General features: G+C 47.4%; 8 protein-coding genes across 8 annotated transcripts; 5 read left to right on the forward strand and 3 right to left on the reverse strand.

Annotated features, from left to right (window-relative positions):
* Positions 1 to 25: 25 nt before the first annotated feature.
* V1508DRAFT_407918 (mitochondrial inner membrane protein Mitofilin) lies at positions 26 to 2089 on the forward strand. The gene is made up of 2 exons (XM_066938940.1): positions 26 to 229; positions 298 to 2089. The coding sequence occupies exons 1-2, from the start codon at positions 155 to 157 to the stop codon at positions 2017 to 2019; spliced, it is 1797 nt and encodes a 598-aa protein (XP_066799110.1). The 5' UTR covers positions 26 to 154; the 3' UTR covers positions 2020 to 2089.
* On the reverse strand, positions 2033 to 4166 carry V1508DRAFT_407920 (major facilitator superfamily domain-containing protein). The gene is made up of 2 exons (XM_066938941.1): positions 3568 to 4166; positions 2033 to 3517 (listed from the first exon to the last, which is right to left on the reverse strand). Exons 1-2 carry the CDS (start codon positions 3682 to 3684, stop codon positions 2144 to 2146), a joined length of 1491 nt encoding a protein of 496 aa, XP_066799111.1. The 5' UTR covers positions 3685 to 4166; the 3' UTR covers positions 2033 to 2143.
* Positions 4167 to 4658: 492 nt separating this feature from the next.
* On the forward strand, positions 4659 to 6394 carry V1508DRAFT_407922 (uncharacterized protein). Its single transcript, XM_066938942.1, has 3 exons — positions 4659 to 5855; positions 5900 to 6027; positions 6083 to 6394. The coding sequence occupies exons 1-3, from the start codon at positions 4715 to 4717 to the stop codon at positions 6191 to 6193; spliced, it is 1380 nt and encodes a 459-aa protein (XP_066799112.1). The 5' UTR covers positions 4659 to 4714; the 3' UTR covers positions 6194 to 6394.
* Positions 6395 to 6505: 111 nt separating this feature from the next.
* On the forward strand, positions 6506 to 8672 carry V1508DRAFT_378936 (uncharacterized protein). The gene is made up of 3 exons (XM_066937643.1): positions 6506 to 7307; positions 7373 to 7916; positions 7974 to 8672. The coding sequence occupies exons 1-3, from the start codon at positions 6654 to 6656 to the stop codon at positions 8576 to 8578; spliced, it is 1803 nt and encodes a 600-aa protein (XP_066799113.1). The 5' UTR covers positions 6506 to 6653; the 3' UTR covers positions 8579 to 8672.
* Positions 8568 to 10220, reverse strand: V1508DRAFT_363111 (Dihydroorotate dehydrogenase-domain-containing protein). The gene is made up of 2 exons (XM_066937254.1): positions 9700 to 10220; positions 8568 to 9647 (listed from the first exon to the last, which is right to left on the reverse strand). The coding sequence occupies exons 1-2, from the start codon at positions 10054 to 10056 to the stop codon at positions 8685 to 8687; spliced, it is 1320 nt and encodes a 439-aa protein (XP_066799114.1). The 5' UTR covers positions 10057 to 10220; the 3' UTR covers positions 8568 to 8684.
* A 1174-nt stretch (positions 10221 to 11394) lies between these two features.
* On the reverse strand, positions 11395 to 14343 carry V1508DRAFT_407931 (PRMT5 arginine-N-methyltransferase-domain-containing protein). Its single transcript, XM_066938943.1, has 7 exons — positions 14302 to 14343; positions 14133 to 14250; positions 12917 to 14043; positions 12744 to 12866; positions 12513 to 12688; positions 11959 to 12464; positions 11395 to 11905 (listed from the first exon to the last, which is right to left on the reverse strand). Exons 3-7 carry the CDS (start codon positions 14041 to 14043, stop codon positions 11651 to 11653), a joined length of 2187 nt encoding a protein of 728 aa, XP_066799115.1. The 5' UTR covers positions 14133 to 14250; positions 14302 to 14343; the 3' UTR covers positions 11395 to 11650.
* Positions 14344 to 16338: 1995 nt separating this feature from the next.
* V1508DRAFT_458910 (uncharacterized protein) lies at positions 16339 to 18284 on the forward strand. The gene is made up of 2 exons (XM_066942732.1): positions 16339 to 16851; positions 16908 to 18284. The coding sequence occupies exons 1-2, from the start codon at positions 16405 to 16407 to the stop codon at positions 18015 to 18017; spliced, it is 1557 nt and encodes a 518-aa protein (XP_066799116.1). The 5' UTR covers positions 16339 to 16404; the 3' UTR covers positions 18018 to 18284.
* Positions 18206 to 20622, forward strand: V1508DRAFT_10966 (uncharacterized protein). Its single transcript, XM_066935865.1, has 3 exons — positions 18206 to 18679; positions 18735 to 19270; positions 19329 to 20622. Exons 1-3 carry the CDS (start codon positions 18574 to 18576, stop codon positions 20481 to 20483), a joined length of 1797 nt encoding a protein of 598 aa, XP_066799117.1. The 5' UTR covers positions 18206 to 18573; the 3' UTR covers positions 20484 to 20622.
* The last annotated feature ends 230 nt before the right edge of the window (positions 20623 to 20852 follow it).

Below are 20852 nucleotides of genomic sequence, written 5' to 3' on the forward strand. Positions count from 1 at the left end.
TCACGGAGCTGTCAAAGAAGTGCTAGTCCACCAAACAGTCGCGATAGTTTATTATTTATCACGTACAACGACGGTGTCAGCAACGAAGAGTTTAGACACTTAGCTGAGACTATAAGATAGTTAATTGTCCGGGAAGACCGCGATAAGAAATAAGATGCTGCGGATCACGAGTGCACGAGTTGTTTCGCAGCAACGGCAAGTGGTCGCGTCGCGGCTTCTTCATTCTTCGGTAAGTTCAGCATACACTGATTTCAATTATCTTAACAAGACGAGATGGCAGTTACTGACAATGAATAGGTTGCACGGTTGAATGTTACGAATGTGCCGCCGACTTCAGTGCCGGGATCCTCGAGCCCGACTGCGCCGATCGAGAACCCGACTCCCGCGACGCCATCAACACCCAATTTATCCAGCTCCGCGAGCAGTGGAAGTCCGCCGCCGCGGCCTTCTCCAGAACCAAAGAAGAGGTATGCGTTTCCCAAATTCCTTCTCAGCATGAGTGTTCTTGGCGCAATTGTTTACGGCGGTGGAGTCTGGTTTGCGCTCCGGAATGACAATTTCCACGATTTTTACACGGAGTACATCCCTTTCGGGGAGCGAATTGTCATGATCATCGAAGAGCGTGAGTTTCAGCGACGGTTCCCTAATGCGGGGAGAAAGCCTTTGGAGGATGACAAGCCGAGGGTGACTGTGCATCGCGGTGGGGCGACGTGGAAGATGGTCGGGGACGAGTATAAGGGACCCAGTACTGGGCCTCATGTTTCTGCTGTTCCGAAGGATATTGGTGAGCAGAAGGTTGAGACGCAGAAGGACATTGTTCCTGCGGCGGCCACACCTGTCCCCGCCTCGGCAGTTGTGTCGCCGGCTCCCGAGCCAGCGAAACAGGAACCGTTAGTGATTAAGGAAACCGTGCTCCCAAAGCTCCCTAAATTTGTGTTCGATGGCACGATTGACCCGTCGCTCGAGAACGTGGTCACGTCTATCAACGGTCTCTTCACAGCGTTGACCAAGGCCGGTTCTGCAGGCCCTGAAGAACTCGGCGCGCTCGCGGCGAGTTTGGGAGAAGTGTCGAATAAGTTTGTGACGTTGAGGGCCAAGTACGAGAGTGAGTTGAGAGAAAACTTGGATCAGCAGGCACTAGTTTTTGCGCTGCAGAGTGAGAAGCAGGAGCAGGATTACAAGCAGCAGCTTGCGGCTGTGGACGAGAAGTGGCGGGAGGGTTATTTTGAGGAACGTCAGCGGATTATGGATATCTACAAGAAGCGGTTGATTGCTGAATTGAAGAAGTTTAATCAAGTTTATAGTACCCGGCTCCGGAACGAGGTTGCGGCTGCAAACGCGGAGAAGGACAAGTTATTTGCCGAAAAGGTGGTCGAGACGGTCGAGAATGAACGCAACTCGCGGCTGTCAAAGTTGAAAGAGCTCAAGTCCGCGTTCGAGGACGTAACAGCACTGTCGGCTCAGGTTGACAGTCAACTCGAAACTGCCGAGAAGACGGCGGAGTTGCAGCTCGCGCTGGGATCATTGACGAACGCGCTGCAGGCGCCATACACTGTCCCGCTTGCGCCTATTATTGCACGAATTAAGGAGATTGGCGGGGAGGACCCGTTGATTGCGGCTGCGGTCGCCGCGGTCCCTGTGTCGGCATACGACGGCGTGCTGACACCGGCGCAGCTCGCGGCACGGTTCAAGCTTCTTGCTCCTGAAATACGCAAGGCGTCGTTGGTGCCGGCTGATGCTGGTGTCGCGGGCTTTTTCGGCTCATGGCTGTTCTCCAAGTTATTATGGAAAAAGGAAGGAAAGCCAAAAGGAACCGATGTTGAGTCTGTTCTTGCGCGGGCGGAGTCTGCATTGATTGAAGGACAAGTCGTCGAGGCGGTGCGAGAAGTTAACTCGTTGGACGGATGGCGGAAGAAGTTGGCCGAGGATTGGCTGGCCGAGGGCCGGAAACGGAGTGAGGTCGAGTTTTTGGCGCGCGTGTTAGGAGAGGAGGGTAAAGTTTGGCAGTACAAGTATTGAGTGAGTGTGAGACGAAGAATCATAGAGTCATTTAAGCTTGGTAATAGATGATACTTTAAATTGCACTACATTAGTTACTAGCCAAACACCGTAAGTGAAACCAACTCTCTATATGTTGCGGTTACTATTTGTCGTCCTCATCAACTTTCTTTTTGTATCCTCTATACTCTGCGGAAACGTCTGGAGACGCAAACTCGTCAATACTCGCGTCTTCGTCGCCCAATTGCGTGACGTCCCAGCCCTTCGACATGAGGTACTCCCTGAACCTGTCATCTTCGGCGGCGATGACATCCTGTCCGATTCTCGGGAGGAGCGTTATGGCGAGAATGCCGGAAAAGATCGCGAGTGAGGACGAGACCCAAAACGGTGCTTGGAGGCCCTTGACTGTAGTTTCGCCGCCAGCGTTTTTGATGATCACTGGGAAGACATATGTGCCCACGAAGGCACCTATTTTGCCTGTCGCGGCCGCGATGCCGTAGTACTGCCCTCGCACTGCCGTCGAACAGGTCTTGGATGCGATTAAACCAATGCAGTCGCCTGGGCCAAACTCGCCGAGGGTCTGAAATATGCCGTAGACAACCACGAAGGCGGCAATGTGGTTTTTGAGGTGTGAGTACAGCCCAGCCATTATGTATCCGACAATGGCTTGGAGAACAACGCCGGTAGTGAGGGTGACGCGCGGGCCCAGGAAGTCTGCAGCTAGCGCTCCGAGCAGGGAGCCGGGTAGGTAGAACAAGTTGAGGACGACGTTCCAGCCGAATGACTTGTAGAGAGAGTTGTCAGGGATGATGGCTGTGAGGATGGTGGTGGAGTATAGGCCGAACGAGTACGCCGAAAAGTCGTATATAAACCAGATGATGGAGACAACGAATAGTCGGAACCAGTAGAAGCGAAGGATGAGGAGGTATGGCACGCTGCGAGCGCGGCGCAAAGTGTTTTTGGTGAATTGCTCAGGCTCCTCGAGCTTCAGACGTAGGTAGAAGATGGACAAGGGCGGGATTGCGCCGAGACCGAGCGAGACACGCCAGACGGTACCGAGATGGTTCATGCCGCAAATCCAGAGCATTACGAGGGGAGTGAAGGCCGATACGACGAAACCGAAGTCGATCATGAAGTTTGTAAAGAGCACAAAGTAACGATTGCGGTGACCGGACTTGAGGTCGTTGGACGCCTCTGCGCAGGCGACGGAGCCGGCGGGGTATTCGCCCCCAATGCCAATGCCGATAAAGAAACGGTAGGCAGTGAGCGCGGCTAGCATACCGGGAATGGAGCCGTTGGCGCCCCACGCACCGGAGCAGAGGATAGAGAAGATGATGAGGATGACGGTGGCAATAATCATGCCATGCTTCCGAGAGTAATGGTCGGAGATGTAGCCGAAGGACAGCTGGCCGATGACTGTACCGACGAACGCGATAGATGAGACATTGCGGGTAGCCGGAGAATTGGCGTAGTCATGAGGGTAGAGGATCTTGAGAATGGTATTGACGGAGCCGATGACCTATAATGTTATAAGCAAGTGGTGATATTGAAGATTAGCTGTGGGCTTACGTTGTTGAGGTAGCCGTCGGAGAAGAGCCCTGCACCAGAGGCGACGATGGGCCAAAACTTTCCTTTCTGTTTGTAAAAGGAGGCGGCGGTGTGGGTTTGCTCGAAGGTATCAGACATGCTTTGACGAGTATGTGTGGTGGGCAGAGAGAGTGAACAAGGGTGGCAGTGAAGTTAAGTACCGCAAAACCATTTGACTTCCAGGTAATCATGGACAAGGAAAAGAGCCAAGCGCAAAGAACCGATGAACAATTGGACATCCGCTGATCGATAAATTGGGAGCAGGCGCCATAAACTCGCACATGATGCCGACACACGTCCTGATTGGCCGAAAATAGACACGGAAAGACAATTGCTTGGTCCGGTTTTGCACGAGAAACGCTAACTATCCTCAACCTTGAGTCCAGTGGAAGGAGAGAAAGCGCGGCCCCTTGAGTGGACCCTAACCCAGTGCGCACAGTGTCCCGCCAGTCGCCAGGGGTAGGCGGCGCAAGTAGTCAGTAAGTACTTGTGCCATGAAAAAGGGACTTCTGTTCGTCTAACAGTCAGTCTGCTGTTGCTATTTGTACGTGACATCGGACCGCATTTAGGATACTAGTTCTTCTGTCATTTCAGACCCAGCAATGGATGAAGGAGTGAGATTTTGGATTAGGGTACTGTCTCGAGTACAGATCGCCGCACAAAGCCGCAGTGCCATAGAACAGCCACGGTGTGCCACAGTCTAGAGCTTATTATTTTGCTCCACTGTGACGTGTTCCATGCTATCATATATCACAATCACAATCACATACATTCCACTATTCATTTGCTAATAGACAATATTCCGGGTAAAAGTTATGGCAATAGTATCCCGAATGCCGTTCTACATTGCCCGTGATATGCCGCAGATGAAGAAGCCAAGCAAAGGCAACCGCCATAGTCAAAGTTTTGAGTTGGGCGGCATTGAACTGTATTTTGTTTAGTGACCTGCCCTATTTGTTAGTGTTAGCAGGGCCGGTGCACAAACATTATTTCATTGTTGGTCCGAGCACCGCAACTCAGGGTTAGTTATTCAAAACCGGGCCGCCCCAGACTCTACTCCAATACGCAGGCATGTTCCGCCTATCTATCCGCCATATCAATCAATACGCAGTCAGAGTCCATCCTCATCATGCACAAAAACGAGACTTATCAAAACACTCCGTCATCGTCAATTCCTCGCCGCGCCGTCCGGCCGAAGCAAAAGTCCGATGACTCTACGAAGAATAATGCCCAGAGAAGCGTCAGGTTTACGGGCAACGGAGCGAAGGCGTTTAAAACCTCGACTCGTAAGAGTCTTTCGAAGAAAGACGTCGATGCTCTTTCTTTGAAGAAAAGTAACGGGCAAGGAACGACTAAGGCAACCGCGGATGACACATCTCATGTATATGGGTCGCTAAAGCGTAGGCAGCAAAGACACGTCAGTCTCGACCAAATATCAGCTGCAACTGGTACTACTACTGCTGCCGTTGCTGCCGCGACTGGCACGGTGTTTACAGGTATTGAAATTCTCGAACTCGACGATCTCTCCGGCCGCAAGACAATCGGCCGTTCAACAACAAAACGTCATCCGGCTACTCTGAGCGAGAAATTTCTAGAGTCCCTGAATAGGCAAGATTCCGTCCGTCCTATACCGCAAAAAAATTTGTCCCACAAGTTCAGCTCGCGTCAGAAGATAATCGAAACTGTCTCCCAGAAAGCTAAAGATTTCAATTCTCTCAAGAATGCAGCGCCGTTAGTGAGAGCTGAAGATGATGACGCCGCCAGATTGGACGCAAGTTCGTTGGAGTTACAGGTCCTTCGACGGCGAGCTGTACAGGAATTCATGACTACTCGAGCGAAACGTGACACAGAGAGAATGCACACTGAGGGATCGACAAATACTGACAAATTTGAGAATAATTTCGAGTATTTGAAGAGCGAAGTTGAAAAGGAAACTAATCGTCCCACGACGAATTTGTTTGATATGGATGATGTTGATGAAGAGTATATTTCCCGTACTGTGCCGATTTATACTGCTCCTGTCATCCAACCCACCGCGGTCAGTGCGGTTTCAATGGCGGATCATTGCACCGGAGATGCTGGTACGGCCTCGGAGCAATCTGCCATCGAACACAGATTGATGACGCCGCAGGATGACGGGTCATCCGACCTTTCTGATCTGGTTCTGTCGCCTGATCGGTCGCCCAAACCTGACCGAGAGGGGCATGAAGAACAGTCTGACCGCCGTGCATATCAGCTCTCTAAGTCTTTACGAGCTAAGGGTGATGACGGTGAGCGAACTATACTAGCATAATTTCTCTACTAATAAGAGCAGACGCTGAAGACAGTGGCTACCACGCCAGTATCGAAAGCGGAAATGAAGAGGACATTTTCTCGCTCACCGATGTCACGCCTACTCAACCTCACAAGCAAGTCGATACTCCAGAAAGTCGCGTTCCTATGGTAATTTCATCTTGCTATAAAGTATGTCTAGCAAACACTAACAGTGCTGTAACAGTTCATTGAATTTCTCATTGAATTTCTGATGCCAGCCACCGCTCTGGGTTTACTTACTGTCTTGTACGGCGTAGTTTGTTATAGAGGACTTCTGCGCTATCCTGAGGTTTAGATTAATTACCGGATGAAGATTAGCATACCGTTTAACATTGTTTTGGGAGGGTCTCTGAGATGGCTTGGGCGACATGGACACTGCTTTTGACTACCTTTTTTTGACAACTGATTAACAACTTTTTAACAACCTTTTGCGACAATAATTATTTGATACTGAAGTTTAATTATTCAATTCTTGGCTTGGCAAAGTGAAATTCGTAGACGTCTGCGGTATAATACTGTAATTCGAATCTCTAAAGTCGATCGCAAGCGATCTTGCTTGCAACTCAAGAAACCACGAACAGACCCAGGTTAGGGTATTAAGCACAAACTCTCTTCTCTCGGTGATCATTTGCTTCGACGCAGTTTTATTAATTTCGTGAGAGTACAAGTTACCGGATTTTGTCGTATATTATGCAGACTATGAATATACTTCTGATCGAGTGCTGCGGACGACTATAGTAGATCGGGGAATCAACATGGCGCACCATCATGCTCTTGCTCATGGATCATTGTCATCTACCACCCTCGACAGTCAACCTACCATTTCCACATCTTTCGACATGGCGTCGCAGATGTCGGGCGCAGAGGAATCCATGCACACGGCCGCTGAAAGCTTCACTGATGTATCCGATGACGAAGACGAAATAGAAGAAGTAGATCAGGAAGAACAGGAAGTAATCACTTACAGTGATTACCAATGTATCGCGGACGAAGTATCGTTGGATGAAACGGAAGATGACTTTTCTCCTATTACGTCGGCTCTCGAAAAGAGGAGAATACGGCTTCGGAAGGCACGGGAACGGAGATTGTTCATCGAACTAGGAAAGATGATAACCCCTTCCTCCTCTGTTACAACCTCGTCATCTAACAAGGAATCGTCTATCATACTCCGCGTCCTGGAAGCTCAGCAAGAAGGTCGTCTCCGAGCTGATCTGTCACGCAAAAAATGGGGTCCTGTTCGCGCTTATTTTCCTCCCTCCGACGGGTCGTGCTTGATTTTGAAGCTGTCTACAGAAATGCTCCAGAAGATTATTGATCACACTTTTTTCGAGATGATGTCTAAGCTTAACGTGGTCCGGGGCCATGGTCTTGATACGTTTGCATGTGTGTGCCGAACGTTTAATATGATGGTGCGGTTTTTTCTCCTACTTTCGCGGTTTTCAATGTTCGACTTGCAATGGCTAATGGCTAATAGGTGCAACCGTATGCTTTCGATAGAGTTACGCTACGTTCAGTAGCCGACCTGTACGACCTCATGTTCTTAGACAGAGCATCCCCACACATTCGGCAATGGCTGGACTCCTTCTCGGGCAACTTTTCCATCAGCAACTCCGTCGAAGCAAAACGGGTAGGCGCGGCTTTAGGCGAGATTTTGGAAACTTGTAAAAATATCCAATGGATCAGTCTGGTTGTGAGTCACAATCCAGGGACTATACCATATCTCCCGATTCTCGGCCCGAAAAAGCGGAATCTGCGAAATTTGAGAGAACTAGCTATTACGGTGCCGGTTTTACATACGCCTATTATCGGATTTCTGATGCATTTTGATAACCTGCGGGCTTTGAACTTGAGAAATACAAACCTGGGGGAGTTTCGGAATGTTGGAAAGCAGGCTAGGTTTAGATTACCAAGTCTCATCACCCTAGACTTGGACAGTTGTATTCTGGGTTATAATTCTGTTCAGATGTTCGCCAATGCGCTTATTAACGTGGAGGAAATATGGGCTTCGGGAGTTCCGGGTTAGTTGTTTTGGTGAAACTTTTAAATTTTTTTTTTGCTAATAATGTCATTCTCAGTGGGCATTATGGACTTGATCACCGCGATAATGTCACGCACGAATACATTACACACCGTCCAAATGCGGCGATGCAACGGTCCACCCCGCGCGCCGCGTCCGACACTCAAATTCTGGCACCGTCTACGGCACATCGTTCTCGACGAGTGCTTTATGCTCCACCCGGACTTCTTCCCCTCCGCCCGCGGCTCGCACATATCCGCATTACCAAACCTTCGCAGTTTGCACGTGACTGCGAATTTACGGGTTCCCATCTCGCCATTCGATTTCGAAGAACTCATGGAGGCCATCAAACAGCTACCCAGCTTGTTCTCCAATAGCGAGATATTCGACCCAGAGACAGGCACCACGAAACGTATATGCAACGTTGGAGCACTAATCACCTGTCCGCTTGGAACCTATAAAGACATGTTCGGGTCGGGCCTAGTCGGCAGCTCATCGCTGCGTGGTAGCCCAAACGTTTTGTCGCAGGAATATACTCTTCTGGAAACGGTGGGGTCGAAAAATGATAGACGAGTTGAGTTTATACGGGATTTTGAGTTGCACAAATTAACAAGTGAAGTTATGAATGAGTGGACAAATTTTCCGGATAATGTGTTTATATAGGCGGGTTGTTTATATTATATTTGGGAATGTAAATACCGGCGTTGTGGTTATGCCAAATTACTTTTCTATTGCGTAATTTTTCTCTATACCTAACGCACAAAAAAGACTATTCGAATTCCGTATTAACGATATCCATCCACTTCTTGCCATTTAACTCTTTCTTTATTTCCGACCGAAGCCGACTCGGCATGCCTGGTCCGTCGTACGCAAAACCGGTCAAGACTTGAAAGAAAGAGGCGCCTGCCTTTGCAAACGCAACAGCGTCTTTGCCGGTCGAGATGCCGCCGCAGCCGACAATTGTGAACGAAGGACCGATGTGTTTACGCAGCGTGCGGAGCGTCTTCAGCGATAGGTCTTTCACAGGCGGACCAGATAAGCCACCGATCTCATTGGCTAGCGATGACGGGGACTTCAGGGATTCTGGGCGGGAGATTGTCGTGTTAGACACGATTACACCGTCGATACCGGATCTTTTAACGACTTCTGCAATGCTAACAACTTCGGTTTCTGACAAATCCGGCGCGATTTTCACACAAATCGGCGGTTTATGTGGCGTCGAGAGGCCGTCCCTCGCAACAACAACAGCAGATAGCAGGTTGCCTAATTTCTTCTCGTTCTGCAAGTCCCGCAATCCAGGGGTGTTCGGGCTCGAAATATTCACGACCAGCAGGTCCGCGTAATTTCCCAACGCCTTGACACCCTCGACATAGTCTGCGATCTCATCGCCATCTTTGTTCTTGCCCAAATTCACAGCAAGCAATTTCCCCTCCTGAAATGCATGATTGACCGGCGTACTCTCGTTATGCGTCAAAAACGAATGCAATCGCATGCGCAACCGTGCGAGAACTTTTAAGTGCCCATCGGAATTGAAGCCGTATCGGTTTATCGCAGCTTTATCTTTCGGGAGCCGGAAAAACCGCGGCTGAGGATTGCCGGGTTGCGGTTTTGGTGTTATCGAACCGACTTCAACGTACGAAAACCCCATTGCGAAAAGCGGGTCAATTGCCTCTGCGTTCTTGTCAAAGCCGGCGGCGAGGCCGATTGGGCTGGAGAGTTTTTTGCCGAAGACCTATCACGTCAGAATAGGTGCTTGTTTGATAACAGGAATTGCCAAAACATACCTCGACTTCGAGGTCAGGATCTTCAACATCAGCCGAGCGGTCAACCGGGTACACACCCGCCTTCATGGCATCAATGGCAAACCGATGCGCGGTCTCTGCATCAGTCGTCCACCGTATCACCGGCACCAAAAAATACCTATGAAACGCAGACCGAGCATCGGTAACATAGTAAGCACCAAGTCCAACACCAACGATCAAAACGGTATTGATAAAAAAATTCCGCACAGGAGTCGGTTCCGCTCTCGTGAACAATGCCCGTCGCAACTGTCGTGAGGTCGTCGTACTAATTCCTGGACGGGGACTCGCCCCGCAAAGCGCAACACGCACGAAGGATGCACCTCGCATACTCGCGTTCATTGTTCTTATCTTTACGCGACCCGAAGTGGAGATGGTGATCGGAGCGGGGTTGGCGAGTCCTCTTGATGCTTACTTATTTTGCCGAGCTCGAGTTTTGAATCGACGAATTGCCGGACCCTCTGATTCGCGATTATTACCCTAACCACTGTGAGCCGCACAACTGCGCCTAACCCTATGCTTGTGCTCCCCGAAGTGTATTGTCTCTGTAAAGCAGTTATATCATATTTAGCTAAATCGTGTAATGTCGCCAAGCAATATAAAACAAATATCTAAATCTGGATTACGTCTACCTGTCCACAGTACATCATATGGGTTATGGGTGGATACGATTACGGTACCGTCTACTTTTGAGATTATCGTAAAGTTAATCGCAAAAATGAAGCTCTAAAAAGTAATCGCAAAAATAAAGCTCTAATCGTAAAGTAATCGTATAGTAATCGTATAGTAATCGTATTCCTTATTAGGAATTACCCTTTGTATAGGAAACCTCTGTCCTCCGAAATAACATCAAGATTGGGTGTATCAATGGTTAGGGTTTAGAGACCTAAATGTCCAGGTAACTATACGATTTTTGCCAGCAACCAACTTCATTGCTCGTATAGTTAATCGTAAACTTTTGCAACCAATCGTATAGTAATCGTATTAGACTATATGATTACGAGTTACGATTGACGGCAAATCGTATCCACCCACTAAATTTAGCACTGGCCCGGCGCGCCGCAAACATTGGTTTCGCTGTAGTTGGAGGAGATGTCTTTCTGTCTTCGTACTGTGATGAAACCATACGGGGACCTGTTAATCATGAATCGCGCGTATGGCACGTAATATTGATTGAGGGCATTGACGCGCTGAGCTTGAATATGGTGGATCGGAGGTTCCCCCCATGAACACTTGAAATAATTTTCTTCTAGCCTTGTCGCGAGACTGGCTCAAGATTGATTGGGCTTTTACGAAGAGTAAGTTGCAATGCAACTTACTATTGTCCTACGCGTTGCGTTTTAACAAGCTGTAATCGTCTTGGAAACGTGCAAGTGAACTGCAAAGCCTACTTAGTCCACCCCTTTCCTTACGCATTAGTCTGCTCCTATCAGAATCAAAAAAGAGGCTACTCCAATTTTTACGGGTTATGAGCCAGGGAAATTGTCGATTTAACGACTTCCAATTCTTTGAGTTTCTTTCACAGACGCCTCAGTTACTGACGAACTTATTGATGACAACTAAAAAGAACTCGTTCATATATCAATCAAGATCTTTCGTATTTGCGAGGGGTGCCTGTTTTAACAAGCCTTATTAAGAATTCTACTTTGCATCTTCACATAATCAGTGTCCCGGAGACGGCGATGTGAACTGCGTTGACGGCGGGGTTATATTATTAAGTTACAGATTGTCTTTCTCCTCACTGGAAGTCCATATAAATCCATCAGCTGGAGATCAAGCAGCACGTTTATTTACTCAATGATATCTATGCCAAACTGATAATGCATTTATTCGGTTAAGGTATTCGTGACGCGCCGTTCATGCAACTACGACAGTCGCTCCCACCATTTCCATCACCCAGGCAAAAAGACGCTCGCGATGATGGCCAGCTCTGTGCCTATAGCAACATCGATGAGAACTTTCCTCCCGGATTGTGTAGCTTGGAGCATCCCAGTCGTACGCGCTTAGTGGGAGAACTTGCAGCTCTTGCAGGCGACGCCGACGCGATCGAATCTCTGTTATCAGATCCCAGCCCCGGCAAAGGGACGAGGACAAAAGTCTCAACGGACCATTCATACCATACTTTCCGATTGTCCGTCTTCCTCCATACAGAGATTTCTATTTCCGCATCGTCTGGAATGTAAAGAGGCGTCTATCAATGGCTTCAGTATTTATCCCTCCATCTCATAAAAGCGATTAACGTACAGATATTGGGAACCAAATCGGAAACCAGGAAACCATGTCCTTCGACTTCTTGTTTATCGTGTCTGGGCGCGTCGAAAGCTCCACATCGCCATACAGCACAGACTCAAAATATCCCACGAAGCCGTGCATAACGCCACGACTCTCAATTGAAAATCTCGCTTTTACGTGGCGATTATTGTGCTCGTTGCCAATATCGATGGCAGTATCTCGAATGACGGTCGCAGTAGAATCATCATTTTGCAACCCGTCATATCGCTGATGCTGCGGCCCTCCGATGAGGTGCGATGCGGGCCATTTGGCGGTCGCGCTTATGGTGGGACATGGATGTCTGAATTCCCATGCTTGCTTAATTTCCATGCCGAGTAAGTCGACCGCTTGAAGCATGACGACGTACGGTGTATTCATAATGTCTTCTTTGTTTTGTGACTTGATGGAGGAGAAGATTTTCGGTGACATAGCAGGAATAAAGTGTGATGAGTAAGACTGAGGAATCATAATGCCGTTACCTATAAAATCTTAGTCCAGACTCTAAAATGCAGATAAACCAGTATTACTCTTTAAAACACATTGAACACCATCTAGACATTCAGGAGACAGCTCGTTATCGCCGAAGCTACCTAGAAGTTCGCTGACCATGATATCAACTTTATGTGTGGGGTTCCAAGATCGCATGTCCGTGAACACAATTTCGACGTTACTTTGCCAGTGTAGCTTCTTCCGTTGTAACAAACTATAACATTTAGCACCATCCCAGAACTTTCAGACGCAGAGCGCAACAAACTTACTATGTGTATGCATTCGGGTTCTTCTCAACAGCGTATGCGAAGATTGGGACCTTGGCCTTTTCAGAAGCACGTAATGCGCATGCAACAAGTGGCCCTCTACCAGCTCCCACAACAGCCACAATACTACATCGTTAGGAATTAATCGACTATGAGCCCGTCACTCGCGAACTTACACTGGCTGACCGTTAGAATTTGGACCCCGCTCAGACAACGCACTAAACATAGCCTTCTCATACTGCGCGTACTTGACAGGATCTTTCTCAAATACTTCGTAAGTTCCGCTTTCTAAATTATCCGTCAAAGGCTGCAATGGATTTTGCAGATAGTCTTGATATCCTCGACCGAACTTCTCCACGGCAGTAGGTGATGGTAGAATCGTATGTAGATGCCGCATATATATAAGATACGCTCTTTCATCCTGCTTGGAGGGCAGCTTTGAGGACGTCCGTATTTGCGTCGCTTCTCGAACATCCTGTAATATCGTGTACGGTTTTATTTTCATATATTTAAATAACAAAAATTGATGCGCCTTGGACAGCACAGGGTAGCCTTTCGGATTGGACAGAAATATGTTAGCTGATATAAATAAAACAGTAATCGGCTCAGCAAACCACCGAGAGACCACAGTTTGCGGTGGCAGCTTGGCTGGCAACTGTAAGCCTACGGAGAGTCGAGAAGTGTAATCACATATGGTCCTAACGGAGTTCCAGATGTCCCAAATTGACATAGCATCAACCGGTGCCGGTACGTCAGAGCCACTAGGATCTTCAACTCCAGTTTCTGCCATGGCAAGGTGTACTATAATATTGATATACGGCACGGTCGCAAGTGCAGCGTTCAAGCTTTCGGCATACAATGCAACATTGTTGCGCCGAGTCGGACCGGGAACAACGACATAACTGAGACCGCAAAATGATGCATACGATAGTTCATGTTTGAGTATTTGAGCTGATACCCCGGCAATTCGCGGGTCAGTGGAGTCAAGCTCGATCCACTTCGCACACATGCCAAGAACATGCTGCGCGTAGGTTGAATTGGCCGCAAAGTTGACTTCTGGATATGTAGGTGGTGCAATATGCGGAACTATGGCTGGATCTGACACCGACTGTGAAATACGAGATACGCGGGATCGGAAATGCGGGTTTGTGATAGGGACTGACAGGAGGTCGTATCCATCTGTTACTGCAGAAAGAATTCCGTCCGAGTCAATGGCGGTATCCAGCGTTGACGGCTCAGGCTGTAAACCTACATAGTATAGCTGCGACATGGGTTTACCTTGATCTATGCTCGCTTCGGCCATCTATAGATGTGGTGGTTAGGTACTGCTTCGATAGTTTGCCTTGAAACTAGCAATCACTGCTTGCATACTCTAAAGTAAAAATTACATACCGTCACGCCCGTGATGTGTCACTAACAAATAAGCTGAATATTAAGTCCAATGATCCTGTAGGATTGTCTGTATTCTGGCTGTATATTGATGAGGCTGGTCATAACACAGTCCTCCGGCCTGCAAAACGCGTCAGTGTCGCGTTTCAAACTCTACTGAAATATCCCTAACCTCGGTCGTCTTCTGTTGACACTTGCTAGCCCCTTCTTTCCGTCCTTCCTTCCTTCCTTCCTTTTATCATACACGGTAGTTTGCAAGCCTGTCTCCCCTTTCGTCGTCCCATTCACTAAACTCCCATTCGCGTTATCTACAAGCCGACCATTATTTTACGCGCTATAGCCGCCGGAATTTACCCGTCCCCCTTCGGTCCTCGCTTTGTATCTTGAAGGTACAGGCTCGCTTGCGTTGCGTTCGATTCTCCAGTCTGTGGTCTGGCACTGTGAAGTCGTTCGCGAACCCCGATCGCAGCTCGCTGCTGATTCATGTTTTATACTCTTCCTTGTAACAGAGGACGATGCGAACGGATGTGTCTCGCTGTCGACCTTTCGACGATGTCCAAAAACCGACGGTGAGCGCACGGGGTCATGCAGTGTAGCCAGCGGGATCCTCTGAACCCTGAACCATTTATTCATTGAGTAGTGATCTTCTGGCCTGAGAGAGGAGGTTGACTATGATTTCTGATTCCATTGGTGTCAGTCCCGAGACTTTAATTGAAATTTCGCCTAACGATCGCTCCTGTAACGGTTTCCTTCATATGGCATTTTTATGTGGTGACTGTCGGCCGATGGTTCTAGAGAGCGTCTGCGCAGTGCTTTCGGATTTGAAGTCATCAGTCGCAATACGGGTACGTGACCGGTACTACGTTGCTGCTCAGTGATGAGAAAATGGCACCACTATATGCGTTGGCTGGATACGGAGTGAAGAATATGGGCCATGATCCGCTACTCTTAATAGCTCTGTCTTACTTTCTAGTGTTTATATAGGAGATAGATGTCTACCCTGTGCCACGGTTGCAATATATGCCAGAAGGGCTATCGCCTGCCCGATCAGTGCCTCAGCTGATTTAGCGTCTCTTAGCGGTGCGGCGTACGGTCCGTCGCCTGGCTTACAGCCTCCGCTTGCTCTGGGTCGACATTTATTCCTGTGTTATTATACGCTATATGACAGTCATGCAGCCCCGGAATTGTCTTTTTTCCTTGCCCCGCAAGTACCAACATTCGCTGGTCCACCTAGTTCCTTTGTCGTGTCGGTCCCAGTCTTGTGGAATATAGCTGATCTATTGAATCCCAATTTTGGGTTGGGTATTACAATTCTATGACCTCTCTTGCCGATTTCCTGTACTTGAAATGTACGCTCGATCGAATAGGCTCATTCCCAGCTTTAGCCGGTTAGTTCTTGCTATGCTGGGGAGGCCGAATAATATCTTTGATATACTCTCATTATGCGGTTTTTTTGCTGGGCGTTTGACCGCTATTTCAAAGCCTAGCTAGGACGGGTCCGCGGGTACGAGAGCGTACTGTGGATGGGTGTTGCGTGCGAAAGTTCGATCGATGTGGCTGTGAACAATGTAGCTTATGCTAGAGGACTGTGTCCGCTCTGATGGAATTTTCCTAGCATTACATATAGCAGATCGGTTAAGTTTTGTTTTAATCTCGATCTCGGTCTGGTGAAACGTTGATCATTGGTCCAAATTTTGGAGCATGCTGTGTGCTTAGGTAGTCCCGGGACCGTTGGGTTATGATATCCACGAGTCAGAGCTGAATACTATTGTCGTGTGTCTACTGATGCCGACTGACGCTCGTCTGTCGATACTGGGGTGTACAATTTGTTCTGATATTTGCGATTTGATGTTGTTTCAGACGTCGAGTGATGAGAACCGAGGTGTGCGTATAATGTGGGTACGAGGATTCTATTTTCAGGAAATATTCTTTGGAAACTCACGAACCATGTTTGTGCCATTATTCCTTCTCATCTTTTCATATTGTATATGTGGGCCATAGCCTATTGATCTTAGAATGCTTTTAAAGTACATACTTCGTGTTAATAAATACTCTTCAGAGATATCGATTGCGATGAAAGAAGCTGATGTCATCTATAAACAACCAAATAAGGTTCGCCCTGTCCAATGCAGTCCACCAACGCCGCAGCACCCCCTGACTAGCTTAGCTGGTTGCTGGTTGGGAATTGTCAGACTCAGAATATTTCCACATAATATAATAGCCCAGGCTACAAAACATCGCCATCGGCCAGATCAACGTAGTGAATGGAATCACAATGTCATCGAAATTCAGCAAGTCTTCGTCATCAAGTAGGAAGCAGACACCGAAAAAGCGACGACTTGGGCGACATTTTGGTTATGTGAATTTGACAGAGTCTGGAGACGATGAAGACGATTTAGATTATAGAGAATATGACGGTGAAGACGGTCAACATCTTGATGATTCGGATATTCCACTAAAATCAAGTGTACCATCTTCATGGAACGCGAAAAGGCGTGATACTAGAAGTCGTCGGGGCCAGAAGCGGTCGATGGGTCTGGACGAGCTGGTGGCGCAACCAGCGATCGAGTCGAATCGTGTTACACAGTGTTACTTAAATCGTTTACCAGTCGAGCTCATTCGGAAGATATTGGACCATGTGGAGCCTAATCATGACCTTACAAAATACGAGAAGAAGCTATTGGGAACGTACTGCACCGTTAGTCGGTTATTCAAGGATATTGTGAGTCAAATCTCTTGATCTTATATATGTCTTTTACAATTGCTAATTACCACCAGTTGCAACCGCGCTTATTTGACACGATTAGAATTGCCCAACTGAAGGCTTTATATCAATTCTCAAGTATTCTTGAGAAGTCTCCAGTAATTAGGACGTATCCAAGAGAAATCCAACTCGAGTTGCAATGTAGTCTCGAGGAAGAATCTAACATGGTGGCTGCAGCACTCACCAATACGCTTCCGCGGTGTACATCACTAAACACCGTTGAAGTACTTTTCAAGGCACCGATGGGATTTCAGGTTATATTCCCATTATTAGGGAGGAACTTCCATGCGCCGTCGGTTGAGAGATTAGATATCAGACTCGGAGTTTTCACGTCTTCGTTTATGCAATTTGTTGGCAGCTTTTCAAGATTAAAGATTTTACACTTGGAAGGAATTAATTTCGACAAATTATTGATATCCGACAAAGACAAAAAGCTGTCGCTTTCCAGTATAGAGAATTTGATGCTGAGCAATTGTTTTGTGAGCCAGACTACCATTGAATTACTGTCTAATGTTCTTCCACAAGTGAAAACGATATCTTTGTTTGTCGTGAAAGGTCTGACCTCGGATTTCTTAGTAGCGATGAAGGGCCGCTGCTCGTCTTTTTCGACACTAAATGTGTATCGATGCGGTGATGCCAAGGGCAAGCCCACATCTCGAATCCCGTTTCACCTTCCACTTAGTCTGTGGATGTCCCTGACTACAATTAGGATCCAATTTTGTGGAGACCTGCGCACGGAAAGTTTTCCAACGTTTGACGAGAGTGGCGTTACGAATCTCGAGAATTTGAAGTTTGTGGAGATATTCGAGATGTACAAGAATTGGAATGACGAACATTTGCCAGAATTATCGAGGACACTAAGTCGATTTGTCGATGTGTTAAACCGTCCTTCTGGTGATAGTAAACGGCGGAAGTTTGAAGTTAGCGTCACCTTTCGGAAAGCGTTAGAACCGTATGCTAAGCACATCAACGAGGCATTTGACGACAACCAAGCATACTTGAAGAAAATTAAAGGTGTTGGGGAAGATGTCAACGTGGCAATGGTCAGGACAGTTCAGGACGAGATTGGCAACGGATCATGTGCTATAAGACGAAAGGAGCAGCGGTTTAGTATGATCGAGTAAGGGCAACGATATGAACACTTTAATGATACATCTTGGCTTTATGATTATGACTACTGAGATAGTATATTAACGGCATGGAATTTTGATTTGCACTAGTAAATAGTTGTCCATGATGTAACGGCAGCCATCAATAATCCCCCCCTCCGCATTCACCCCACGTTGTATCATGGAATGCGTGAAAGGACAAGTTTGGGGTAACTTTATGCAGTTCTGTACTACGAACCCCTCAAGAAAACTTGAAACGTAATGAACGACCCCGCAACGAACATGTCAGCTATCGACTTTTTTGAGATTCACAAAATGATCTGAACAGACGCTGGAATTACTCCGCGATTTCTATAGGATTGAGGCTACATCTTCACTATTCAGTGGACTGACAAGGCCCCGCCCCTTCCGGGTCCCGGAAGTCGATTCCCTTGCCCAATAGACAGCCGCAGCCAATAAGAGACAAGGAAAGAACAGTTGTGGAATCGGATGGTGAAAGGCAGCCGGTAAGTACAAAGTTTCTTACATTTGATAAACGTGGGCGCATATTGAGAGGGTGGTAGATGCAAGTATGGAAATAGTGACTGCAGCCGCCTCGGAGGATCAAATACAAACGGAAGTTGTATCTCAAGATGCCAGTGCTGCTCAATCCTCGACTGGGCGGAATAGTGACTATAGTAAGACTATAATGTTTGGGTATCGGCCAGACCGCAGGAGACTAATATGATCTAGCACCATTGATAAACCGGGTAGGTAAACGAGTAGCGGAAATCTCAGGGCAGGATCTGCACGATGCAGTGAAAGAACTGTATGCAGATGATGACGAAGATGATGAAGATGGAGACTTCTATTATTGGAATCATACTGGTTATCAATCCGACGATGGATGTTCAGACGTGTCAACTGACTACGATATCGACATATACTGGGTAGAGAGACCCGTGAAGCTTCGGAATCGGAACAAGCGACTAAAGCGGATTCGACGACGGTTGATGGAAGATTACGGGAAGACTTTAGCATTTTATAAAAATGCAGATGGTGGACACCATATGACGGGAAAGAAATTTCCACCATTTTTATATAAGAAAAAATGGAACCTTATCCGCTCCCAGATTCCTGCCGCAGATGGATTATGCCCGATTACTAAACTACCGACGGAGATTCTGCAGAATATATTTTACAAGTTATTTTACTTGCGGCTGTTGGACAATTTCAGGAAGATGGACGTTGCCAAAGTCGCATGTGTGTGCAAGCGTTTCAATGAGTTTGTAAGTTGAGCCACATCATTTTGGACAAATGTGACACTGACGCTATTGAATGTTACAGCTGCAACCGGTCCTCTTCAGTACCTTAAATATTGCGAGCGTTGATGCGCTCCAGGAATTTGGGGGCATGCTGTTACAAGCGCCACATCTCGGTCGCTTGGTTCACACCGTTTACTTGAAGCTCAATTCGTCTTCTCTTGATGAAGCCGCAAATATTGCCAGAATCATCGCCCGGATAGTTCAGCTGTGTCCAAATTTGCGAACACTAACTGTCAGCTTGTCCGGTCGCGATGGTCGAAGTCTTGTGATTCCCAACCTGGGCTCGAAGTATTTCGAAGGCATCAGGTCTAATAGCGTCCATAATCTTAACTTTTTGTTTGAGTGTTATACAATGCCGTTCACATTGTTTGCCGGAGGATTTGAGAACATCACGAGACTGCAATTTGGACATATCGACTTGACGCGGATGACCGTTACAAAGCGAGACATGACTATTCGGTTGAACAATGTGGTAGTGTTGCAGCTCATGGCACCAATTTTGGGGTCGGCAGCGATTCGATTAATTGCGAGCGCGTTACCACGCATCCAATTCGTTGATGCTACAGCGGTTTCAAGTGGTATCATTGACCTTTTGAGTGCAATTGCCGCTCGGACGGATACGTTAACTGCTATTAAGATGCGGAAATGCAATGGGCCGAATACGCGGACTAAACTGACTTACAAATTATGGACAAGGCTGAGGTCAATTGAGATGATGTCGTGCAGCATGATGACTGCAGACATTTTTCCAACACATAAAGGTAGCATAGTCAAGAGGCTACCCAACTTGGAGGTTCTGCGTGTCACAGCGGACATAAAGTTACCAATAGGGCCAGTAGAGTTCATGGAATTGCTCGAGGCGGTGAACAAGCTGCCGGGAGTTGTTTCACAGGATGGTCCACTAGATGACACTGTTGATGATAACGGTTCGCCAGCACCACGACGGATTCCAGATATCAATATCACTTGTGAAAACTGTGCGTACAACGATACTTTCGGATCGGTCTCATTTATGTCGGCTGTTCCGCCATATTCGCCGCTTGCTGGAAGATTTCGAGGCAAGGTGTACAAGTTGCTGGAAACGGTCGGCCCTTCTTGGTCCAGGAGAATTGTTGGCATGGATAGTGATGAGGTGGATAAATTAAGAGTAGATCTCGGAATACCAAGCAGTGCATGAACTGACGTGAGGCAGGGTCCACTCGCATGGATGTGGCGATAAATTGCATTTAATGAGAGAGTTGGTCAAGGATGGAATATAAGCATTTATTTATGTGTTGGATTTGGAGTATCGATGGATTCATACCTTGCCCTGACATCTAATTTCCTATATTAGGCAATTTGGGCAGTTATAAATAATGAACCAACCTACAGTTTACCACTGACACTCTGACAGTCCACATTCTGAGTTTAGATGCCCACTAAAACCATCAAAATCCTTGTGCCATTTATGTTTATTTAGCTTGCACATATGTTGTCTTTCAATCTCGACCACAGCAGGTCATGTAAGTATTTAGGCGACTGGGGAGGGTGGACACCAGCATAACAC

Source organism: Lipomyces doorenjongii, assembly GCF_038497915.1.
Source record: "Lipomyces doorenjongii strain NRRL Y-27504 unplaced genomic scaffold V1508scaffold_1, whole genome shotgun sequence".
Lineage (NCBI taxonomy): Eukaryota > Fungi > Ascomycota > Lipomycetes > Lipomycetales > Lipomycetaceae > Lipomyces > Lipomyces doorenjongii.